The sequence below is a fragment of the Cydia splendana genome, chromosome 19 (assembly GCF_910591565.1).
Source record: "Cydia splendana chromosome 19, ilCydSple1.2, whole genome shotgun sequence".
In the NCBI taxonomy this organism is placed as follows: Eukaryota; Metazoa; Arthropoda; class Insecta; order Lepidoptera; family Tortricidae; genus Cydia; species Cydia splendana.
The window spans coordinates 8,301,663-8,326,684 of record NC_085978.1 but is presented as its reverse complement, the minus strand read 5'-3'; the positions used below and the strand labels follow the sequence as shown (position 1 = coordinate 8,326,684).

The 25,022-nt window shown below is 36.1% G+C and overlaps 2 protein-coding genes across 2 annotated transcripts in view; both read right to left on the bottom strand.

Annotated features, from left to right (window-relative positions):
* The window catches only part of LOC134800220 (alpha-tocopherol transfer protein-like), a 284,102-nt gene that overhangs the window by 17,641 nt on the left and 241,439 nt on the right, over window positions 1-25,022 (bottom strand). The window lies entirely within an intron of this gene.
* Window positions 3,492-15,609, bottom strand: LOC134800222 (alpha-tocopherol transfer protein-like). The gene is made up of 6 exons (XM_063772720.1): window positions 15,345-15,609; window positions 10,918-11,071; window positions 10,153-10,273; window positions 9,618-9,752; window positions 8,737-8,950; window positions 3,492-3,672 (listed from the first exon to the last, which is right to left on the bottom strand). The coding sequence occupies exons 1-6, from the start codon at window positions 15,520-15,522 to the stop codon at window positions 3,521-3,523; spliced, it is 954 nt and encodes a 317-aa protein (XP_063628790.1). The 5' UTR covers window positions 15,523-15,609; the 3' UTR covers window positions 3,492-3,520.

Genomic DNA, 25,022 nt, shown 5'->3' with positions numbered 1-25,022 from the left:
ACTATTGGCAGCCAACTTCATGTATCACAAACATACACAATGAGCAATAACATCAGCGTAAAATAAGAAACGAATGAAATAAATTTACATAAACAGTACAGCTGAATATCTCTGTAAATTTTACAAGAATTAGTATGTATTTGTTGAGAGAAGAATTAATTATTTATAGATTTAGGTTTTAAGTTTTATAATTTAGTTACTTAATGCAATTTTCTCATGTGTTGTTTTTACAGTCATTGACAAATAATTTTTAAATATTGTACCTATAATTCTTGAGAAGTTTTCGACGGTCCAGAGTCACAAAAACCTATTTAGCCGCCGTCATACAATTTGATAAAGAAACTTCTACTAGCTGTACCTATATTCTTTGTATTACAAAAATTAGTAACGAAATCTGCCCGATTCGAACTTTAAGATACGTCAATTAATAGAAGTTGAAACGATATGGATAAGATGTGTCAGTGTCAAAAGTGACGTTTTTGTTTGAGGAAACGTCACATTTGACACTGATGTATCTTAACCCTTAAACAGGTTGTGTATCTATAAGTACCACATAGCAAATGATTTTTTTTTGGCGAGCTGAGTAAATACAACGACCGCAAAATGTCATTGCCGTAAAGTCTATTAAGTGGGTGATATCGGAACGTAAAAAAATGACAGGTGACAAAACAAATTTCTTTGAAAATTTAGTTGTCAAGTTCAAATCGACAAAAAATTGCATTTTTTTACGTTTCTCCCGCTGTACAAGTTCGCTACGCCCAAAAAAAGTACTGTAAGTATTTTGTTTTGTATTTTTATAGTAGATTATTAGATAATGTATGTGTAGTAAGTCATAACTTACCTTAGTTATTGTTTTCTGATAAAATATTCGATCTAAAAGTTTGTGGTTCGTATTAAACCTCTGCCCGTCTGGGGCACGTTCGAGTGGTTTATAAGTGGCCTCTGCCCTGCAGGGAGTTTACATGACATTTAAGGGTAAGATTCATTACTATGAATGAAACCTCATTGTACAAAAGTAATAGATTTTCCTTTGGTTTTTAAATTAAATATTTATTCAACGGTCAATCTTACGAGCCACGACCTCCATGCGAGCCAAGAAAGTGCTGACAGTTAGTGCATTTTGTGACGCAAGTGTAAATGTGATGTGCATATGACTTGTCCTTAAAACTACTCTGTATGGCTAACAAGGCAGTGGCCATATAAGGACCACGTAGCACCATTGGTCACGAGCAGTGGCCATATAAAAACCACCGGGTTTTTTTTATTGAATTAGGGGTAATAAAAAAAAATCAAGAAATTACTTTTCTTTTTAAGCTATTACCTACCCGAATCAGTAATCAAAAGTAAAAAATGCGTCAGGCCTGTTTAAGGGTTAAAGTTCTAATCGAGCAGAGTTACTTACCAGAAATAGTTACATTATATGCTACGTTCATGCCAAGTTTCATGTAATTTAAGCATGTCGTTTTAAAATGAGTGTGTAAACTTAGGTTGTATTGTAACTGCTTTTGGCGGCAGGTTTTTTTTTATTTATTTATTATTTAACAGGACCTTTATACTATTGTAAATATCGGTCCTATCTGGCGGCGGGTAGTGTGACTCTTTTCATATAATTGATCACCAAAACTAATAGAAATTGTGTATAAAGTTAAATTATCCTACTCTCTGACTTATTTACAAAACTTGTTGCACTGTTTGTTGGTCTTGCGAGCCATGGATTTTCATTCATTTCTCTTATGTTTTGTTCCTTCGGTTACATATCAGAATACCGAAAGTTGATTTACCTAATGTCGAATCACCTATGCTCGATTCACCTATTTTTTAAACACCTAATGGTTTATTAACCTAAGCTCATAACACCTAATGAGCGAATTACCTAATGCACGTTTCACCTACAATTGTTTTACCTAAGCTCAGAATACCTATGGTCGATCTACCTAAACTTGATACACCTAATGCTTGAAATACCTAAAACCGATTTACCTAATACATGAAACACCTAAAGCTGACATACCTAATGGACGATCCACCTAAAGCTGATATACCTAATGAACGATATACCTAAAGTTGATTTACCTAATGGATAAAATACCTAAAACTGTTATACCTAACGAACGTAATACCTAAAGTCGATATACCTAATCTACGTAATACCTAAAGTCGATATACCTAATCCACGTAATACCGAAAGTCGATATACCTAATGTAAGATATCCCTAAAGTTGATTTACCTATTGAACGAAATACTTAAAGCTAATATACCTAATGCACGTAACACATAAAGTTGATATACCTATTAGGTACAGTCAACTGTAAAAATATGGATGCACATTGCACAAATCATCTCAAAAATATGTCCCATAGCTCTTATGTTTATGTCAGCAAATTAAGAACTATGGGACATATTTTTGAATAAGTTGGCTACACCCATATTTTTACTGTTGACTGTATCTAATGAACGAAATACCTTAAGTCGTTATAAAAAATCATTTACTGCAGATAATATAATTAAATATAGCATTAATAAGAAAGATAAAAATAATATTATATGTAATTAATAGATAATTATAATAAATATTATTAAATTAAAAATTATAAAATCTATACATTTATTGATTAAATTCAGATTAAAATTAAATACTCTAAAACAAAAAGCAAAAAATAGTTAAATCATTTAATGTTTATGCGCAGTGAAAAATAAATTAGAATGTGAAACTTAAAACATGCAGTAAGAAAAAACGCCTCTTCTTTGACAGGAGAGGCGTTTCGACAGCTATTCCGTTCCATTCAGACAACTTATTAAGAACGGTTTTTCAATATTCAATATTAATAATATAAAAATAATATAGGTACCCTACCTGTCTGTTTGAAGGTAGTTAGGCATAATCTTAGATAAAATTAGCTATAGGTATTTCGTTCGTTAAAACATATACCAGCCTTTGGTATTTCGAGCATTAGGTATATTGACTTTAGGTGTTACGTGCGTTAGGTATATTAGCTCTAGGTATATCGTTCAATACGTAAATGAACTTTAGGCATATCGTCCATTAGGTATATCGACTTTCGGTATAACATGCATTAGGTATATCGATTTTAGGTATTTCATCCCTTAGGTATATCGACTTTAGGTATTTCGTTCGTTAGGTATAACAGTTTTAGGTATTTTATCCATTAGGTAAATCAACTTTAGGTATATCGTTTATTAGGTATATCAGCTTTAGGTGAATCGTCCATTAGGTATGTCAGCTTTAGGTGTTTCATGCATTAGGTATAATAGCTTTAGGTAAAACGTGCGTTAGGTAAAATGTGCATTAGGTAAAAGGTTCATTAGGTGTTTCATCCATTAGGTTAAGTGACTTTAGGTATTATAAACTTAGGTCATTCAATGTTTAGGTAAAATGATCGTTAGGCAATTTAAAAATAGGTGAATCGAGCATAGGTGATTCGACATTAGGTAAATAAATTTTCGGTATTCTGATATGTAACCGTTCCTTCTTCTTCGGACCACTGACTGAGTTTTGGTTCAATCAACGCTCAAGGTTCTAAAAGAGCCAGTCATTACCATTTCATCAATGGTGCTATCTTTAGGCTTCTTCTTCAAGTCAACAGTTGCGTTCTGAGTTTCCTTCATGTATTCCATGTGCTCCTTTGTACTAAGTTCTTGAAGGTAGTCCTCTGAAAAACGTAAAAAAATATTTGAGGTTAAAAAATAACTTAGAATAGGAGAAAGTAACTTAAATATCGGGTGGAAAATAATGGGGGACTTTTATGCAAACGGGGAATTGTTTAGGCTACGTACTTTGTTTTTCACTTATTAATCATGTTAATATTTCTAACTGTTTTTGAGATACAGTTTGTTAAACATTAGTGCAAAAATCTGTATATTTCAACCCTAGCAAGTAGATCCGATGAATAACATGACATGTGTCAATTTAAAATTTAAAGGCTACAAATATAATGACCACCAAAAAATACTTTGGTACCCTAAATAAAAAAATCATGCTTACCAAAAAAAAATACTGAACACCAAAAAAATAAGGCCTAAAATTACAAAAGTACCACCATTTTAATTACGACTGCACTTAAAATTGTATTCGAATACCAAATATATTGAATGATCACCAAAAATCATTAATGATCACCAAATCTTGAAGACCAAATTAATGCAATATTTCTCCTAAATAAACCATTATGATTACCAAAAAATTAATACATATTACCAAATAAAGTAATATGATACCAAAATTACTAGCCCCTCCCGCTCAACCCCCCGTACCCCGCACCGCATACCTACCTAACCTAACCTACTTTTCTAGTAGCATACTGAAATGCTACTAGAAAAGTAGGTTAGGTTAGATTTGAACTGCTATCAGTTAAGTGGGTTAGGTTAGCACTGCGACCCGTACAGAATTGGGTTTGAACTGCGACCCTTACAGAAAAGAAATGCTACTAGAAAAGTGGGTTAGGTTAGGTTTTAACTGCGACCCTTACAGAAACGAAATGCTACTAGAAAAGTGGGTTAGATTAGGTTTGAACTGCGACCCTTACAGAAACGAAATGCTACTAGAAAAGTGGGTTAGGTTAGGTTTGAACTGCGACCCATACAGAAACGAAATGCTACTAGGAAAGTGGGTTAGGTTAGGTTTGAACTGCGACCCATACAGAAACGAAATGCTGCTAGAAAAGTAGGTTAGGTTTGAAATGCGATCTTTACAGAAAAGAAATGCTACTAGAAAAGTGGGTTAGGTTAGGTTTGAACTGCGACCCATACAGAAACGAGATGCTACTAGAAAAGTGTGTTAGGTTAGGTTTGAACTGCTATCAGTTAAGTGGGTTAGGTTAGCACTGCGACCCGTACAGAATTGGGTTTGAACTGCGAGCCTTACAGAAAAGAAATGCTACTTGAAAAGTGGGTTAGGTTAGGTTTGAACTGCGACCCTTACAGAAACGAAATGCTACTAGAAAAGTGGGTTAGGTTAAGTTTGAACTGCGACCCTTACAGAAACGAAATGCTACTAGAAAAGTGGGTTAGGTTAGGTTTGAACTGCGACCCATACAGAAACGAAATGCTACTAGAAAAGTAGGTTAGGTTTGAAATGCGACCTTTACAGAAAAGAAATGCTACTAGAAAAGTGGGTTAGGTTAGGTTTGAACTGCGACCCATACAGAAACGAGATATACTAGAAAAGTGGGTTAGGTTAGGTTTGAACTGCGACCCTTACAGAAAAGAAATGCTACTAGAAAAGTGGGTTAGGTTAGGTTTGAACTGCGACCCTTACAGAAAAGAAATGCTACTAGAAAAGTGGGTTAGGTTAAGTTTGAACTGCGACCCATACAGAAACGAAATGCTACTAGGAAAGTGGGTTAGGTTAGGTTTGAACTGCAACCCTTGCAGAAAAGAAATGCTACTAGAAAAGTGGTTTAGGTTAGGTTTGAACTGCGACTGTTACAGAAAATAAAATGCTACTAGAAAAAGGTGACGAAGTGGATTAATTAATTTAATAGGACGATATATTAAATATTTGCACATTTTTAATTAAAATGTGGTTACAATTGTGGTGGTCATTTACTATTTTTGGGTTTACAATGATTATTTTGGAGTCATTTGCTTTAATAGGATATCTCGATTTAAGAATTTGGTTATAATTTTACATTAAAATGGAGTTCTAATTTTGGTGGTCATTTACTAGTTTTGGGTTTACAATGATTATTTTGGTGTCATTTTCTTTAATAAGATAGCAAGATGTAAAAATTTGGTTATCATTTCGCATTAAAATGGGGTTTGAAATTTGGTAATCATTTACTATTTTTGGGTTAATAATGATTAGTTTGGTGTCATTTCCTTTAATAGTTGGTGTTATAATTTTGGTGATCATTTATTATTTTAGGGTGGTAAAATAGATCTTTTTGGTATTAAATTTTACTAAATCTGGTGATCAGTTAAATAGCAGCCAAATTTAAATAACTTTGTAGTGTTGTCACTGATATTAAAATAATTAATTTAAATGATTTTGTTTTACTTTTTAATGCAGCTTTATGATTATAATAACTTGAATGTAGATCACTTAGATAACACCATCTTTTCAGCTCAGTCTCTAAAAACGTTCCAACCTGTATATTAGAATTTAACTTTTTAGAATATGTCATTAAAACTGTATTTAAAACCTTGACATGTTTTAAATCTCACATTATAACACTTATGAATGTTTTCGAAGTTTATTTGTAGGAAAAAATATTAAGTAGGTACCTATAGCAAAAACGTCGTATAAAATAAGTCTTTGTTTGTCCTTAACGTTATTTATTCATATTTTTGCGGAAAAAAGTTACCGACTGAAAAACGTTTTCACTAAGTACGAGGTACAAAAACTACGTTTCATAGTATGATGTTTTCATACTATGTACGAAGTAGGTATAGACAACATTTTGCTCGTCGTTGCAATTATAAATCAATTATTCTGGACTATACGTGAAAAATGTGTAAGTATTTGTTTGTGTAGGTAGTTTTTTTCAAGAGACTACTCATTGAGACGATAATAATTTATCAGGGTTTATAACGCAATAAGAGCGGGTCACATATTTTTGCAGCCCTTGTTGTGTAAAAAATTGCTGCAGGACAGTACATCAATAATAATCATTGGTATTGTTTTCTGTAATTAGGTGTGCAATAATAGTAGATTGTACAACAAGGGCATAAAGTGACTTCGATCCGCTCAGACCAAAAAATTGCCTCGGGTAAAAATGGACATTTATGCCCTTTAGACCGGGAGATAGTGACACATTTTACTGGGTCATTTGTACCAGTATGGCGGTTCGTCAGGGGTCTAAGCATGTAATGAAGGAAAGAAAAATGATGGTCATAGCGCTGGTACCGGCGGCCCAATCACGTGGGCGTTAGTCGAACGTGTCGGATAAAATACGAGTGTCGAACGATTTGTTCCACAAAAATCCTCGTATTTTCCGATAGTCCATAAAAAAGAAGTAGGCGGTAGCGTAATGCCATACTTCTCCGGTGCGACTTACAGCCCGCCATACTGAGGCGAACACATTAATTAAAAAAAAAACAATTCAACCATTTGTGCCAAGCTAATTTTTGCACAGGTGATCATCGCCGAGCAGCCATTCATGGACATCACCATGCCATACTCTTCGGACGGTTCCAAATGGCCGCCATACCGCCGCAAGGGAGTTAATTTTTTTTTTTTGTTAAACGATTTGTACCAGTATTGCATTTAAATTTTTGGAAAGTATTTGATAAAATGTGACCGTTATTATAATTGCCATACTTATAGTAGGGGGATAAAGTGCTGCCATACTTGAAAAACTTATTTAATCGACACGTTTCAAAAATACGACTATGTATACGTAAAATATTTTTTTACAGCATGGCATCATCATATTCTGTTTGTTTGGATACAATTGTACCTAAAAAAATATATTTTAGATTATAACTACGGGGCGGACGACTGTGAGACTTAAGCCAAGACTTAAAACAAAAAACAATTTTTTGACGATTTGTACCAGTATGGCATTTGGATTTTTGGAAATTATATGATGCAATGTGACCATTATTATATTTGCCTAATAGGGGGAAAAAGGGGCACCATACTTGAAATAAAAAAAAAATATTGTACACATTTGCCACCTCCTACAGGTATGGCATTATGAGATTTCCATTTATGATCACACAGAAAGTCTTGAAAAAAAATTACAAGATGGTACAAATCGTTTAGCAATAAAAAAAAAATTAACTCCTTTGCGGCGGTATGGCGGCCATTTGGAACCATCCGAAAAGTATGGCATGGTGATGTCCATGAATGGCTGCTCGACGATGATCACCTGTGCAAAAATTAGCTTGGCACAAATGATTGAATTGTTTTTTTTAAATTAATGTGTTCGCCTCAGTATGGCGGGCTGTAAGTCACACCGGAGAAGTATGGCATTACGCTACCGTCTACTTCTTTTTTATGGACTATCGAATAATACGAGGATTTTTGTGGAACAAATCGTTCGCCACTCGTATTTTATCCGACACGTTCGACTAACGCCCACGCGATTGGGCCGCCGGTACCAGCGCTATGACCATCATTTTTATTTCGTTCTTTACGTACTTAGACCCCTGACGAACCGCCATACTGGTACAAATGACCCAGTAAAATGTGTCACTATCTCCCGGTCTACTTGTTGTACACTCTGCTTTTCACTTCGATTGCGAGGAAAATAAAACACATTTTTCACGGCAATTTACACCACGAAATTGTCGTAAAGCGAAAGAACATAATACATAACCAATTCCCGCCAACTAACTTTTTAATTTTGTTTTTTTAAATTTTCAACATATGATCAGAGTTTCAGACGCTTGGTTTTCTGCCAAGTCAAACATTTCGGAGCATTGTTGAACGAATTATCGACTCCTATTTTATGTGATTTACTAAATTTAATGACAGAAAATACGGATTTCTAATAAATTGTAGCAAAAATAAAATAATATAACAAGTTTTGTCATCTACACAATTTTATTGCTCAGTAAAATTGTGCAATATGTTTTAACTGTTTGGCTGTTGAGACCGATTACCTTAGTCTTAGAAAAAATTTTTACTTTTATGCTCTAGAGCATAAAATGCGATTTTATGTCGTCTATGCACGACATAAAGGTGCACTTTTTGAGCGTGAGAAGTGGAAAGAGTATTTGTATTGTATTGTATCAATGTAAACAAGAGCCAAACGTCTCAAAATACCTACCCATCATTTCCCTCAAAGGCACAGCATCACCACCATAGTCAGCCGGCAAGATCTTCTTAGGAATGAAGTCATATAGGCTCTCATGGTTTCTGTGTACGTGAATCCGGCTGCTGAGTTTCTTGCTCATCACTTGTTTCAAAAGCGAAATCAGAGCATCGGACACCTTTGACGTTGTTATGAGGTGGATACCTCGAATACGCATGCCGAATCCTTCCTGTAATAAAATAAAGATTTCAATTAATAATTAAATCATTACACCTTACAAAACAAAGTCCTCCGCCGCATCTGTCTGTTTGTTAAGTTTGTATGTTCGCGATAAACTTAAAAACTACTGAACGGATTTTCATGCGGTTCTCACCTATCCATAGAGTGATTCTTGAGGAAGGTTTAGGTGTATAAATTTTTAACCGCTAGAGTAAATATTATGGAACAGTTTTACATAGATCAGAGAGCCCCAAACTAATCAATGAGTAATGTTATCATTCAAGATTACTCGTAAAAAATGAAAGCAGGTAGGAGTAATAATATATGGACGCCCTGCCATTGGGTACCTGAAAGAACTGGTACCTATGTAACCCACTGGACCTCCTTTCGGGCAAACTCGGCTCCGTTCGGCTCAGCATTGCTCCGAGCAATTATTAGGGTTGGCACCACCACCCACTTGACGTACTTTTGCGTGCACGACCACAGATAAGATAATCACTGAATTTTGACAACCCTAAATAGTTGAAAGGGATATTGCCATACATTAGAAACGGATAGTATGATTCGTCCCTGAATCGCTATCAAACTACGGGGATTTGTAGGAAGTGTCCTTTCTGTACGGTAGTACTATTATGTATTATTTGATGTAACGTTGAGGATTAATATAATTTACTTACCATATACAAATTAACCATTTGCTGTATTTGGGCGGGACTGAGGATAGAAAGCAAATCCAACAGGTTTACATCCTGGTAGTCCAACACAACTATATATCCGCTAGGGTAATCGTGCACTTTGCAATATTCACATACCTAAAACAGGTAAACAGAAAAATGAATTAATTAATTAATAGTTATTTATTACTATAGGCAAAAGTGCAAAAAATAGGAAAGCAACTCGTGACGAATTTTAAGACACGACCGAAGGGAGTCAGAGAATGACTCTTAAAAAGGTTAGATAGATCATGAAAGTGGACGAATATGCCGAATAATGTATTGCTGCCGAATATTCGTGGAATCTATCAACCGTCAGAAATGGAGAGACATCGCAAGAGAAAGTCCACCAACATAACCGGAAATGAAGACCAGCCATGTGCGTCATCCAAAACAGCCACGACCACTCTGACAAGAGTGCACGACTGAGAAGAGGAATTCGTGCAATCTCTATAAAATAAAATACCGTTAAAAGACTTAAAACTACCTAAATACTTACAATGATTGAAAACTTGATGTAAGTTAAGACTAGATCAGCCTGCAATGGTACGTTGCTATTTATTTTAAATATATTTACTCTGGAGTAGTCCTCTGTCACTTCTGGCAGTACTAAGCTGTTACTGAAAAAAAAAACCGCATTCGTTAAATGTACAGTTAAACCTACAGATGCAATGCTGTCATTTCGGAGATCCTTTGCTGCATTTAAATAACAAAACCGGCCAAGTGCGAGTCGGACTCGCGCACGAAGGGTTCCGTATCATTACGCAAAAAACGGCAAAAAAAACAAGTTGGTTGTATGGGAGCCCCGCCCCACTCAAATATTTATTTATTTTTGTTTTTAGGGTTCCGTACCCAAAGGGTAAAACGGGACTCCGCTGTCCGTCCGTCTGTCTGTCACCAGGCGTGACGAACCGTGATAGCTAGACAGTTGAAATTTTCACAGATGATGTATTTCTGTTGCCGCTATAACAACAAATACTAAAAAGTACGGAACCCTTGGTGGGCGAGTCCGACTCGCACTTGTCCGGTTTTTTAGTATTCGTTGTTATAGCGGCAACAGAAAACCATCATCTGTGAAAATTTCAACTGTCTAGCTATCACGGTTCATGAGTTACCTACAGCCTGGTGACAGACAGACGGACGGACGGACACACGGACAGACACGGACAGACGGATAGCGGAGTCTTAATAATAGGGTCCCGTTTTTACCCTTTGGATACGGAACCCTAATTAAAACACATTATTTACACATGCATGTACTTACAATGTTTTGAAACTTTCTTTGAAGGAGTTGATATCGATGGCTGTGAAATACTGGGGCCAGATTGTCCTGTATGTGCATAGCTTGTCAATTCGTGATTTAGCACGCTCCACGGAACCTTTGGTAGTTATTAATAGTATCTCTAAATAGACATCACCTGTAACAAAAAAGTAAGGCTTAGAACCTAAGAGGCGATTTATGTATTACCAGTGATCGAGGATTTGGTTACAACGCCGCGGGATCTAGTAGATTTTTTGTATGGATATGGGAGTAAGCCCGCAATATGGATTGAATTTGTTCACAAAAACGCTATCTTGATATTTTTGAAATACAATTGCCTACTAAAAACATTTCAAGAGATAAAAAAAACATTATTTATATTTACCCCTCATGGCAACCAAATCCCCGATCACTGTTTATTACGTAAGACGATTTAGGGGGGCGATTTAGGTAGGGGTCGAACATATCTTATTTTTTCTTACAAGGGGGAGGGAGGGGATTTTCATAGCTCTTACGGAAGATCACATATATTTATTAGCAAACCAACTTTGTTAGTAGAAAAAGACAGCAATTTCTAAAAATCTAGACGCGAAAATTCGAGTTCCTGTACCAATTTTAATGTATGCGCCTTTATCTATACACAAATTAGTTTGCTATACCGTAACTCTTAGTATTTCGACAAAATCGTACATAAAATCAACGTATTCAACAAGTTTGACTTAAAAAACTGGTCATATATGTAAATAATCGCAATTCCGGTTTTTACTGGGGGGCATTGGAACCAACCACAAAACTAGTCTCTAAATTATGAATGTTTTAGTAGTTTCATTAACATTTGTTACGAAATATTTTCTATGCTACGTGTGCAAATCATAAATTGACATTCGGATGACGTCTGCAGCAGCATTAATGGTGCAAAGTTACGATGCAACTGTAAATCTTGAAAATATGAGCCCCGGATTGAATGTCGTAATACGGACAATAATGCCGCATCCACATAACGCAAAGTTACACAGAAATTCGCGCACGTCGACGCCGCAAAGCAAAGTTACATTACAAGTGTAATTCGTTATCCGAATTAAATTAAAATTAGCTGATTTGCTCATATATAATTTTATACCTAAGGGGTCCACTGATTACCAGTTCGCCGGACGGTATCGGCCTGTCAGTTAGAACAAAATTTTGACAGTTCCGAACAACTGACAGGCCGATACCGTCCGGCGAACTGTTAATCAGTGGGCCCCTTAAGGGGTCCACTGATTACCAGTTCGCCGGACGATATCAGCCTGTCAGTTAAACGCATTTGACAGGTCTGAACAACTGACAGGCCAATATCGTCCGCCGGACTGTTAATCAGTGGTACCCTTTAAATAGGTAAAATATTGGATCATTTGTTATCTGACAATAAAGAAATTTGTATTTGTAAAGGCACTTATTTACCTATAATCTTAATTATTCTTAGCTAGGGTTTGCACGACGGATCCGAAATGTATGGGAAGATCCGCGGATCCGGATCCAGATCCGGATAATTTCATACATTTCGGATCCGGATCCAGATCCGGATAATTTCATACATTTCGGATCCGGATTGCAAACCCTATTCTTAACATTAAACTTGTGCCATTAAATCACGAGACATTCGGCTCGATTCGGAAAATGAATTAGATTTCTACTAGACTTCAACAAGTTACGATACGGGTAATTTAAGGATATTTGTAAGATAGATATGTCAAATTTGACGTTTCCGCGATTCTGGAGGTCCTGTTGAACGATTTCGACAAGTTATGACTTAGATACCTATCCAAGTCACATCTAGTCGATATCTAATGTAGATCTAGTTGATCTCTAAATCGTCTCAAGATCTTGTGATTATCTCGAAATCCGAATAGGCCTGATTGAAACGTGTCGAAATTATGTTCATCTAGCCGGTTATACTAACTTGTTTTGATTTTTCGCGTTTTATAATGTGAGGCCTTGACTATCAATTTCAAGTTCGCAGGTTACCGGATCCAGTTGCGAAAGGTTTATGGGGTTTACCCAAAAGGTCGATATTTTAATATTAATAAAGGCTATTACATTGTAGTGTTGGTTGCCTGTTACATTATACATAACTAAAGAAAGTTCTCATAATTGTTTAAAGTAGGGAATTTAATAAGTACCTAACAAAAAAAATAATCATGTTTCTAAACTGACTGACATGACATAAATTTATTAATTTCCGCTACCTAAAGGTTGTCTGGAAGAGATCGCTTTTTAGCGATAAGACCGCCTGTTGTTTAACCTCTTCTTCCTGTATTATTTGTATTGTTTTCTGTAATGAGGTGTGCAATAAAGAGTATTTGTATTGTAAACTGATATGTTCATGAGCCACTTTAGTTTAAAAAGTTTATGATAGGTAATAAGTTGCAATATTTGCATTCTATTTTCAAACTTCAAACTTCAACATTTATTCAGCAAATAGGCCACAAGGGCACTTTTACACGTCAACATTGAATTTACATACAAGCAAAACTAATAACAATACATCAACAATTTTATAAAATACAACTAACCAATTCAAACTAACGTATTACAATTACTTAGAGATGTACAGTGAAACCTGGATAAGTGGGATCTCAAGGGACGAGCAAATTCGTCTCACTTAAAGAGGTATTCCACTTATGTACACAGGGTCTCAGTTAGCCAGGTATAAATAAATTTCTGTCTCATTTATAGAGTATTCCATTAATAGGGTGAGAAAAGAGGTTATTTCAGTTATAGAGTTGGTAAATAAGGTATTTTGTCAACATTATGTATGAGTTGTAATCATCAACAATAATTAAGGTAAAATAATCCTTGTCCTTAAATAGTTTTTTAAGTCTGTTCAAATTTTAATTCGCATTAACTTTGAAGGATTTTACTTCTACAAATGATGGATTTTGTTAAATTATATTTAAAACGGACTTCATTGCGTCTTAGAACTTTAATAAATGAAAATTAATTTTTGGTTTTTCGTTTCGATAGTTTTAACTACTTACTCAAACTAACTATATATAAAACTTGAAGTCGTTTAGACACAATTAACCGAATGCGAAATGGTTAGACCAAAGTCCAAGATCTTTAATAAAGTCCAAGTTAGAGAGGTCATAGATTGACGTTATCTCAGATACAGAGGTCAATTCCTATAACATTCTAAAGAAACAATGAAGCAAATGTAATCTTTCAAATATAGTATCAGTAAAAGAGGTAAACTACTCTATCTGTCTCAGTAATAGAGGTAAATTTGACTATAAAATCGAAACAACTAATCTCAGTTATAGAGGTCTGTTTTATGTCACTAACAGAGGTAATTCAGTGCCAAAGTGCCGGGACCGCACCATGAGTCCCAGCTATAGAGGATTCTCACTTATCCAGGTCCCACTTAACCAAGTTTCAGTTTGTATATTATGGTCTCTTAACGTCGAATTACATAAACAAAAACTCAGAACTTCATCTCGCAGAACATTAATCCTTGTACAACAACAATACTTGGAACTTTTTAACGTTGCCGGAAGTTTTGAGACTTATCTTCTACTTGTACAGCCATAAAATTTAAACCGGTAGGATATTTTGAAATATGTGTGCATAAAATATTTTTTTGCAGCTAACCATTTAACTGAAATTGAATTTCGAGTATCTACAAATAATGAGATTCTATAAATTTGTTAAATATGTAAATCGCTACTCTAGATTTCAAAGTTTGGCAGAAATAAGTACATACTATACCTACTCAAAACCACCAAACTGACAAGTTTACATATTCAAAAAGACCTATGATAAAGAAAATTAAGAAGATTGAAGTGAAAATGGCCCATTATGTGATAAACTAGCTTTGTCACGTTTTGTTTAACCAATAAATCTCAAAGTTTTCAAATTTCGTTATTCGGAGAATTAATCAATTAAAATAGATCGAAGTTACTTTTATTCTTTCAGTAAGTATTTTAAAAGTTGAAACTATTCACTGTTATTGCTTATCTGCAAAGGATAACATACAGAGTGTCTAAATTCAGGGGCAAACCTTTAAACGGTGGTTAGGATAGGACCTCAGAAGTATATTGAGATAACTTTTGCTGAGAAATACAATGAAATAAATAAACATACAAAATAATTCGGCCCGCAATGTAAAGCAACATACAGGTTACGAGATACGAGTTTTTTTATAGTAACTGTTAATTCTTGTTGGGATCGTAACGTCATGTCATGGTATGTCTCGTAATGTTTGCAGTACATTGCTGCTCGGTAAATTTCCAAAAAATAATTACAGTTATGACACTTAAGAGTAATCTCAAAGAACTTCTTAATTCATGATTATACGGGTAAATTCTATGTCTGGTTTGATTTATTGCCCTTATTGGATTTAGACACTGTATACCGTATTTGGTTATTTAATTTAAAATCGATAATTCACTTACTAAAATCTTTCTTATTGAAATGATCCTGCTTTTCCAGCCATTCTCTCAGCAACTCTATCGCTTCCTTTACTCGTCCAGGTTTCTCCAAATTAAATAGTTTCCGTACTTGAAACAGCTGGTCATGTCTAAATTTCAAGAAGCCCGTCTTCGGTAATTCTTCAATCATCGTCACACCCATGGTGGTAAATGAAGTCGATCCGATTTCAAAAGCTCCTTTTGCCTCCTATCGCTAAACGTATCAAACGCAGACTGACAGTGTCGTAACACTGTTTGAAATATAAGATACAACGCGATCACGAGTAAAAGTATTTAATATTTATCACATTTGCATATTAAACGTATACGAGGTTCCACGAAACCAGTGGAGCTATTGAATCATGATTTTTGTATTAAGAATAATGATTACATATTTTTATTGTATTGTATATTCCAGAAAAATTAAGGAACTGTCGGAACTGTGGATGTGGAAGATCATTTAATTCAATTATCTGGTAAAGAGGTACCATTTATTTGCGGGTCACTTCTGGATGAAATTAGCACAGGACCGGGACAAGTGGCGTACTAGAAGAGAAGCCTATGCTCAGCAGTGGGCGATAAAGTGCTCATGATGATGATGATGATTTATTTCGACTTACTTTTTTGAGGTAAATTAATATTGATTAGTTAAAAGAATAAATACTGCGCGGATAATGCACATATTACACGATTCTAAGTACTACTACTACTAATATTATAATCGCAAAAGTAACTCTGACAGCCGTATCTCTTCACGCTTAAACCTTTGTACGTATGAAAATAGTTTGAGGCCCGGGAAAGGACATTTGTTTCGATGATCATCGTCATCATCATTTCACACAGATAAAGTCACAGGAAAGGTCTATTGGGCACACACGATTAATAGTATTATTCATTTCACAGAGTGACAAGGATATTCTAAATTTATTTTTAATATTTTGGCTAAATTCGAATGAAGTCAGTAGGTATAAAGTTTAATTTATTTGTATTGCTGCTAAAAAAAGGGGTGATGATTACTTTAAATACCTACCAAATTTCCATTTCCTTACAGGCTCAGTTTTCTTCTTAGTCGTATACTCTTGTCAGAGAGAGAGAAAGGGAAAGAGTGTGTGTGTTGGCCTTTTCTATTGTTTCCCGCCATCCTTCGCTATTTAATGCTTTTCGTACGCACAGATTTAACATAACATTCAATTACAGTATATGAAGGGAATCTCCGTATTGGCTTTGGTAAAATTTTTTCGGTATTTTGGGGTTGGTCCCATAGTAAAAGTTGTTCATTATAATCCCAAAACCTCCCTGGTAACGGGAATGCACTTATTTTTTGGCCGGCCTGTAGGTATACCTACTCAGTTACTTACGGTCTGATTCGAACCTTAAGATACGTCAAATATTACGTCTAGGTTTTTTTTAGAAGAAACGTCACTTTTGACACTGACATATCCAATTCATATCGTATCTAGACTTAATATTTGACGTAAGTATCTTAAAATTCAAAGGTGTATGTGAAGTCCCCAATCCGCATTGGGCTAGCGTGGGGACTATAGCCCAAGCCCTCTCGCGCATGAGAGGAGGCCTGTGCCCAGCAGTGGGACGTATATAGGCTGAAATGATGATGATGATCTTAAAATTCGAATTGGGCAGATACTTAGGGGTAAATTTTTGAAGAGGGTGTTTTTGCGACATTTGTATGGCAATTTTTTATTTTTGGAAAATCAGATTTATAATCATCGTTTTAGAAAGGGTTTTTAACAACAAAAAATATACTATACGATGCACCACTCTACTTTTTATAGTTAGCTAGATATAGACGTTTAAATATCGACATTTGTATGGCACTATTTAGCCATTTGTAAGGCGCTTTTGACATGTATATGGCATTTTTTCGACATTGTATGGCAGTATCAATATTTTTATGGCACTATTTATTATTTTTGTGGCATTTGTAAGACCCTGACAACATTTGTATGGCACCTTTTCGACATTTGTATGGCAGTATAGCGACATTTGTATACCACAATCGACATTTATATGGTCAAAATAGCCGTACAAATGTCGCCATACAAATGTTGCCAATAATATTTTTTTGTGAAATTTCCTACACAATATAACCGATTCACTTATTTATTTTACGATATATTTTAACACTGTATTTGTAACTATTATTGTAAAATACACATTTTTATTGCGACTGTATACCAACATATTAAGCGTCCATACAAATGTCGTTGTAGTTGTACCAAAATATATCGAAAGAGATTTTTGCCCGTTTTTATATAAATAAAACTGCTTCTACGTCCACATTTGATGTTGATCGACGCCCAACTAACCGCACTATTGCGTCGTAAATTTAATTTAACCGTTATTCAATAGACAAAGAAAATTTTGGGGGGTATCTTTAAGTCATAACAAAACAAGTGCCGCGCGGGACAACGATAAAAAGGCTTCCCTTGTTTTATTAAATAACGCATTAAATTATCGAAATTCGAAAATCTATTCTCTAGAAAATGCTCTTTATAAAAATATAAAGTTATTCATAATACGTTGCCTACCATCCAAAGTTATGATTTTTTTATTGGGTGTGTGCCGTCACTGGGACACGCAAAAAACGGCAAATTTCGCCGTTTTTTGAACTTCAAATGCGATTTTGTCAGAAACAAATAATATTTAATTTTAAGGTACAGTTGTACATTATATTTAAAGTTTACAATACATTTGATGAAAATATATACATACCCAGTCTTTTAGTCCTATGGACTTCGAGTTATAGCCGTGGGACAGCAAACAATGCCTATTTGAAAATTGACCCAATAAATTGCTAAAGTCACAACCCATTTTTTTAACTTGGCCGAAGTTGGGTAAAGTGTTTTTCTTATTATTTTACGGAGCCTTAAACGATAACATTACTCATGGCCGAAGGCTGGTTTTGCAACTGTGGTAATAATTAACATTTTATGTCTGACGCAAAATCGTCAATGCCACCTGCTGACGTATCTATCATGTTTTTGCCAAGCCAAATTACAGAAACATACAGGTTTTCAAAAACCTTTTACAAGCATAATCTACGTCATTGTGGTTTTCCAATGTAATTATTTACCTACGTTTTTACAGTAAGCTAAGTTACAAGGCAGTACCGCTAGTGTAAATTTCATTCTACAGCGTGACGTGACGTACCTACGCGTTTGGGTTAAGTGTCATTTTGTATGGAATTTTGAATCTCCAAAACGTCCCGCTTGGCGCGCTGTTCAAAATCCCATATAAAAATAGACATAACGCAAACGCGTACGCTCGTCACGCTCTGGAATGAAATTTATACTTAGTTCAGGAGTATATTTATTTATCTTTCAGTCAATTATTTTTTAATGAGGTACTTCTTCATTTACTGTAAAATACACAGTGACTATATAAATGACCTTCATTATCATCAATTTTATGCAATCGGAGATTGAAATCGCGTGTACCGTTCACGTTAATGGCATCATTCTCGTATGGTGGTAAGTTGAACCCCGGTGCGAAAAATATTATATTATAGGTATTTATTTGTATTTCAAGTAATGTATGACAATCAACATTTTGTGGGTGAAACTTCCATTGTCTGCACACAGTGCACGACCATTTAGGTATCAGGATTTGAGATGAACGCTCTACCTACGGCGAACAGCGCGCTTCGGAGATAACTACTTACAGCCGTAGGCATCATATCATACAAACCTTCTGAGCTAGCGTGGGAACTATAGCCCAAGCCATTCCCATTATATAGGAAGTCAATCCCGAAAGTAGGAATTCCTGGCACTGTACCTTTCTTTGTGTGTATCTTTAGGTATTTGTAGAAAAGTTAACAAACAATTTGTACATTTTCGGGTAGTTATAACATTTATTGGTTAACCAACCAAATACAAAACCGCCTGGATCTGTCACTGAATGACCTGACTTTAACCTACATTATTTGATCATGTAAGATTTTTATCTACCCTAAATTGGCTCCTTAAGCCAGCCGAGGGTAGATTTTATTTACTTTTATTTAAATACCTAAAGATTTAGAGTTTAGCTATAAATCAGTCCCGGGTGCATTCCATTCAAGTATGGGATCATGTTGGACTGGAGCTGGTTTGATTAGAACAATCAATTTTCCATTTACAGGTTAACATACGACAAATATGTTTCAATAACTTCCGCAATGTTAATAGATAACGACACTTTATTTGAAAACTAGCCTCTGGATACAATAAAATTTCATCCACATATTTATAATAAATAAATCAATATTATAGGACAATTTTACACAGATCGACCTTGTCCCACAGTAAGCTCAATAAGACTTGTGTTTTGGGTACTAGACGACGATATATATAATATACACATAGGTATATATAAATACTTATATACATAGAAAACATCCATAACTCAGGAACAAATATTTGCGAACACACAAATAAATGCTCTTACCAGGATTCGACCCCGGGACCTCCTGCTTCTTAGACAGGGTCACTACCGACTAGGCTAGGAGGCCGTTTAATAACCCGTTAGGATTTATAAGTCATTAATGTCCCCTTCCTTTAACTTCTCGGGATTTTGTATTAGATTCCTACCCCGACGCACCTCAAGGCATTACGAGATTAAAAGTAAGTAGGTATCCTATGTCCCTGTCTAGGCTATACAGGCAGAGAGCTGTTGCCAATTTTCATTAAAACTCATCTGTTTTTGCGTGACTGAGGAACAAACAATACAAATTTGCACATTGTTACTTTAGGGTCATGGGGGCCAAGTGCAAGTCGGCTGTACAATGATTTGTCGGCGCGCCCGATTCGAACTTTAAGATACGTCAAATATTACGGCTAGATATGATATGGTTTAGATATATCAGTGACAATAGTGACGTTTTTGTTTGAAGAAACGTCACATTTGATACTAACATATCCAATCCATATCGTATCTAGCCGTAATAATTGACGTATGCTAAAGTTCGAATCGGGCCGTTAGAGGCGTGATGATGGTGACCAGGTCCCGTAGCCAACATGCCAATCGCTAACGCTACGTAGCGAAAGAAACGCAACTGTCACTGTCACACTAATATGGAAGAGTGATTGAGAGACACAAAGCGATTCGACGGCGAAGAGCAAGCGATCGTCACCTTGGCTAGGCCGCCAGAGGGCTGGCCACTATTCAGTACGGTGAATAAGTATCGCCATTCAGCGAGGTATTACGGCGAGCCTTCTGGGTAATTTTTTTACCTTTAGATTTTTTACTTAAAAAGTTTTATTAAAGTTTGTTTATTGTTCCGTTGTCAATGAATAAATAAAGGCCATAAGTGTAAAAAAAACAACGGGTTGCACTCCGGGAGTGCCGGCAGAAGTGAAAACTCAACGACATTGTAACTCAAAATATTAATAACAGCGCCATCTAGTGCAAAATGACTGCAGCACTATGTATAATTGAGGTTAACGCCATCTAGCGTTATTTCGTCGCATTACTTGAACCCCCTAAGCACATCACTGTGAGTACTACAGTTATATCAAAGACATATGTAACTTCGTATAAGACGAATAAAGTCTAAGGAAAAAACGTGCCTCGGAATTCAAGCAAAAGTCATTCTCGAATAGATGGCGCACACACCTTTAGCCTATCCTCGGCTAGATGGCGTGACGACACCGTTTCATATTTAACAGTTTTAACACATAGATATCAGTGAATGAACATGGATCAAAATGATATAAAAATAATAAAATCATTTATCCATTTATATACATTTTTTGATTACTTTATACGTTTTCATTTTGAGTTTTAGTCGTGTGACGATAGAAGGCAGTAAATTTACAGTGACTACAACATTTACAATGACAGGACCCCTCTATACTATCTATTCTTTTTGGTTATATTAATAATACCAGTTTGAAGGAAACTCACTAGATGGCATTTAAATCAAAAAAGAAAAACACAATGACATTGTCCGTCACACATGACATCACGCAAGCGCCCTGCGCCGCCTAAACGAAACAGCAGGCTCAGGCATACATTTTCGCCGCGCGGTAGAAAGAGAGGGTTACGTCTTACGTCTTACGCCTTACGCTGTCTCGAGTTTAAAATTTTTTCCCCACCTCAAAAAGTGCACAGCGCCGCTAAAGAAGTTTAAAAAACTTTCACACTTCGATGACATAACAATAATTGACGTATGCTAAAGTTCGAATCGGGCCGTTAGAGGCGTGATGATGGTGACCAGGTCCCGTAACCAACATGCCAATCGCTAACGCTACGTAGCGAAAGAAACGCAACTGTCACTGTCACACTAATATGGAAGAGTGATTGAGAGACACAAAGCGATTCGACGGCGAAGAGCAAGCGATCGTCACCTTGGCTAGGCCGCCAGAGGGCTGGCCACTATTCAGTACGGTGAATAAGTATCGCCATTCAGCGAGGTATTACGGCGAGCCTTCTGGGTATTTTTTTTACCTTTATATTTTTTACTTAAAAAGTTTTATTAAAGTTTGTTTATTGTTCCATTGTCAATGAATAAATAAAGGCCATAAGTGTAAAAAAAACAACGGGTTGCACTCCGGGAGTGCCGGCAGAAGTGAAAACTCAACGACATTGTAACTCAAAATATTAATAACAGCGCCATCTAGTGCAAAATGACTGCAGCACTATGTATAATTGAGGTTAACGCCATCTAGCGTTATTTCGTCGCATTACTTGAACCCCCTAAGCACATCACTGTGAGTACTACAGTTATATTAATAATACCAGTTTGAAGGAAACTCACTAGATGGCATTTAAATCAAAAAATAAAAACACAATGACATTGGCCGTCACACATGACATCACGCAAGCGCCCTGCGCCGCCTAAACGAAACAGCAGGCTCAGGCATACATTTTCGCCGCGCGGTAGAAAGAGAGGGTTACGTCTTACGTCTTACGCCTTACGCTGTCTCGAGTTTAACATTTTTTCCCCACCTCAAAAAGTGCACAGCGCCGCTAAAGAAGTTTAAAAAACTTTCACACTTCGATGACATAACATATATTTAGAGGTCAGTGATTCCATATCTTCCAGTCATCATATAATATTAAATAATATAATATTAAGACGCGTTTAAAAGGTTAAACTACTATGCAAATTTTATTGCCAAGGTGTTCACGTGTCTAGATGGCGTATTAGAAGAAAAAAAGCCGCAAAAAGTGTTCCTATCTTAGTAAAAGGACGTCTTAAGCGCTGCGAAGGTACTCACTTTTGGCTTGCAACCTTTTAAATCATAAATAATTCAGCCTTTATACGTCCCACTGGGCACAGGCCTCCTCTCATGCGCGAGAGGGCTTGGGCTATAGTTCCCACGCTAGCCAAATGCGGATTGTGGACTTCACATACTCACACCTTTGAATTTCTTCGCAGATGTATGCAGGTTTCCTTACGATGTTTTCCTTCACCGAATACCTAGTGGTAAATATCAAATGATATTTCGTACATAAGCTCCAAAAAACTCATTGGTACGAGCCAGGATTTGAACCCGCGACCTCCGGATTGAAAGTCGGACGTCATATCCACTCGGCCACCACCGCTCCTACCTCCCACAACCTTTTACTTTTACATAATACTTACTAATAGCCCCCATTGAAGGTAGCCTATTGTGACGGACGGGCAACTACGGAACCCTACATGGACCAATATGCTCTTGGCCGGTTTTTTGAACTTTTTATGGGCGTACAACAGTAACAAGTTTGACGCAGACGATGACGCGGGCAGTTTCTAGCTGTCAATAAGGGCCGTTACCGACCCGATGACGTTTACGTTTACGCTGTCGACAACTCATACAATTAACTTATTTACCTCCAAGTATTTACAAATTTAATGTAGTTAAAAGTTCACAGGTAGGTAATATAATAGGTAGGTATCTTCCGTTATTGCCATGAAATCATTTGTTTAGCTATTAGTCTGTCAATCAGGAAGTTTATGGCAAGACTGCCTTATTATTGCTATTCTCAGAAAATATACAAAGTGGCCAAAACATAACTGCATTCCCGTTGCCAGGGAGGTATTGGGATTATACTGAGCAATTTTTACTATTGGACCAACACCGAAATCGCGAAAAAAAAAATTTGCCTGTTTCATACATTTTGGCCGGCCCATTTTCTATGGGAGGGTAAATTTTTTTTCGCGGTTTCGGAGTTGGACTCATAGTAAAAGTTGCCCAGTATAATCCCAAAACCTCCCTGGCAACGGGAATGTACTTATTTTTTGCCACCGTGTATACAGTGGAGCCTGATGTTAACTCGTAAAACAGCAACACTCTTACCTGATCATTGGTGGATTGGTGGCCTTTTGTAATAAGGTCCACCAATGGACAGTTGTCGACGTCAAATATATGTTTACACTTTTGCACCTTACGCCTTTGTAATAAGGCGAAAAATGTAAACATATATTTGACGTCGACTGTACCTCGATAGGTGAACTACTCGTTTTGATATGTTAAAGTTTTGTTACAAGATATTGCGCGTTCAAGCCAGTTTTTTTAATATATTTGCCAGCCGGCCTCAAATGTATATTTTATAATTAATGGCCTGTTCAAAACTTGAAAGCACATCTTTTGCCTAACCATTTTCGGTTGAGCACATTTTTAGGGTTCCGTACCCAAAGGGTAAAAACGGGACCCTATTACTAAGACTTAAGACTCCGCTGTCCGTCTGTCCGTCTGTCCGTCTGTCTGTCACCAGGCTGTATCTCAAGAACCGTGATCGCTAGACAGTTGAAATTTTCACAGATGATGTATTTCTGTTGTCGCTTTAACAACAAATACTAAAAACAGCATAAAATAAATATTTAAGTGGGGCTCCCATACAATAAACGTGATTTTTTGCGTAATGGTACGGAACCCTTCATGCGCGAGTCCGACTCGCACTTGCTCGGTTTTTATTTTAGTCAATAAAACTAAGAGGCCGATTCTAACTTAGGTAAGTATATTGTGACATCAAAATTATGTCAGTCGCGCTTAGCTTGTACATGTCCGTGCATGTAGTGGCGCGAGCGCGACGCACAGGTGACTGACACCATTTAGATATATATCCGGGAGACCGAGCTTAGCTCGGAAAACATATAAAAACTCAAAAATGCCCGTTTTCCCAGAGATAAGACCTGGCTAAATCGATTTATCGCCCCCGAAAACCACCAAATAGCAAATTTCATCGAAATCGTTAAGAGCCGTTTCCGAGATCCCCGAAATATATACATATATAAATAAATAAACAAGAATTGCTCTTTTAAAGGTATTAGATAGATATAGATAGATAGATTAGATAGATAGATAGATTTTAGTATCAGAATGTAAGTTTAAACTGGCGTTCAGGTGGAATAACAGTTTTGGGTAGGTACCTGTAGCTATATTATAAGTTTTTTTTAATAAATGGACACTTATATTTTAATAGCTTTATTTCAATCATATTAATTTATTTTATTTTATAAATTTATTTATTTTGAGAGAAATCTAGCAATCTAAGTCTTCCTCGCGCCATTTGGCCGATTCTGATTAAAATATTTGTTATGTTTTTGATCTTGTTATGATACGATCTAGACGATCGTTCACACTTCTGTGAGCAAGTAATGTACGTGGGAGTCGTGTCATTAGGCATCTCGCTCGCACTTATTGGTGCTTATGTTTTCATAGCAAGATCAAAACCTTAACA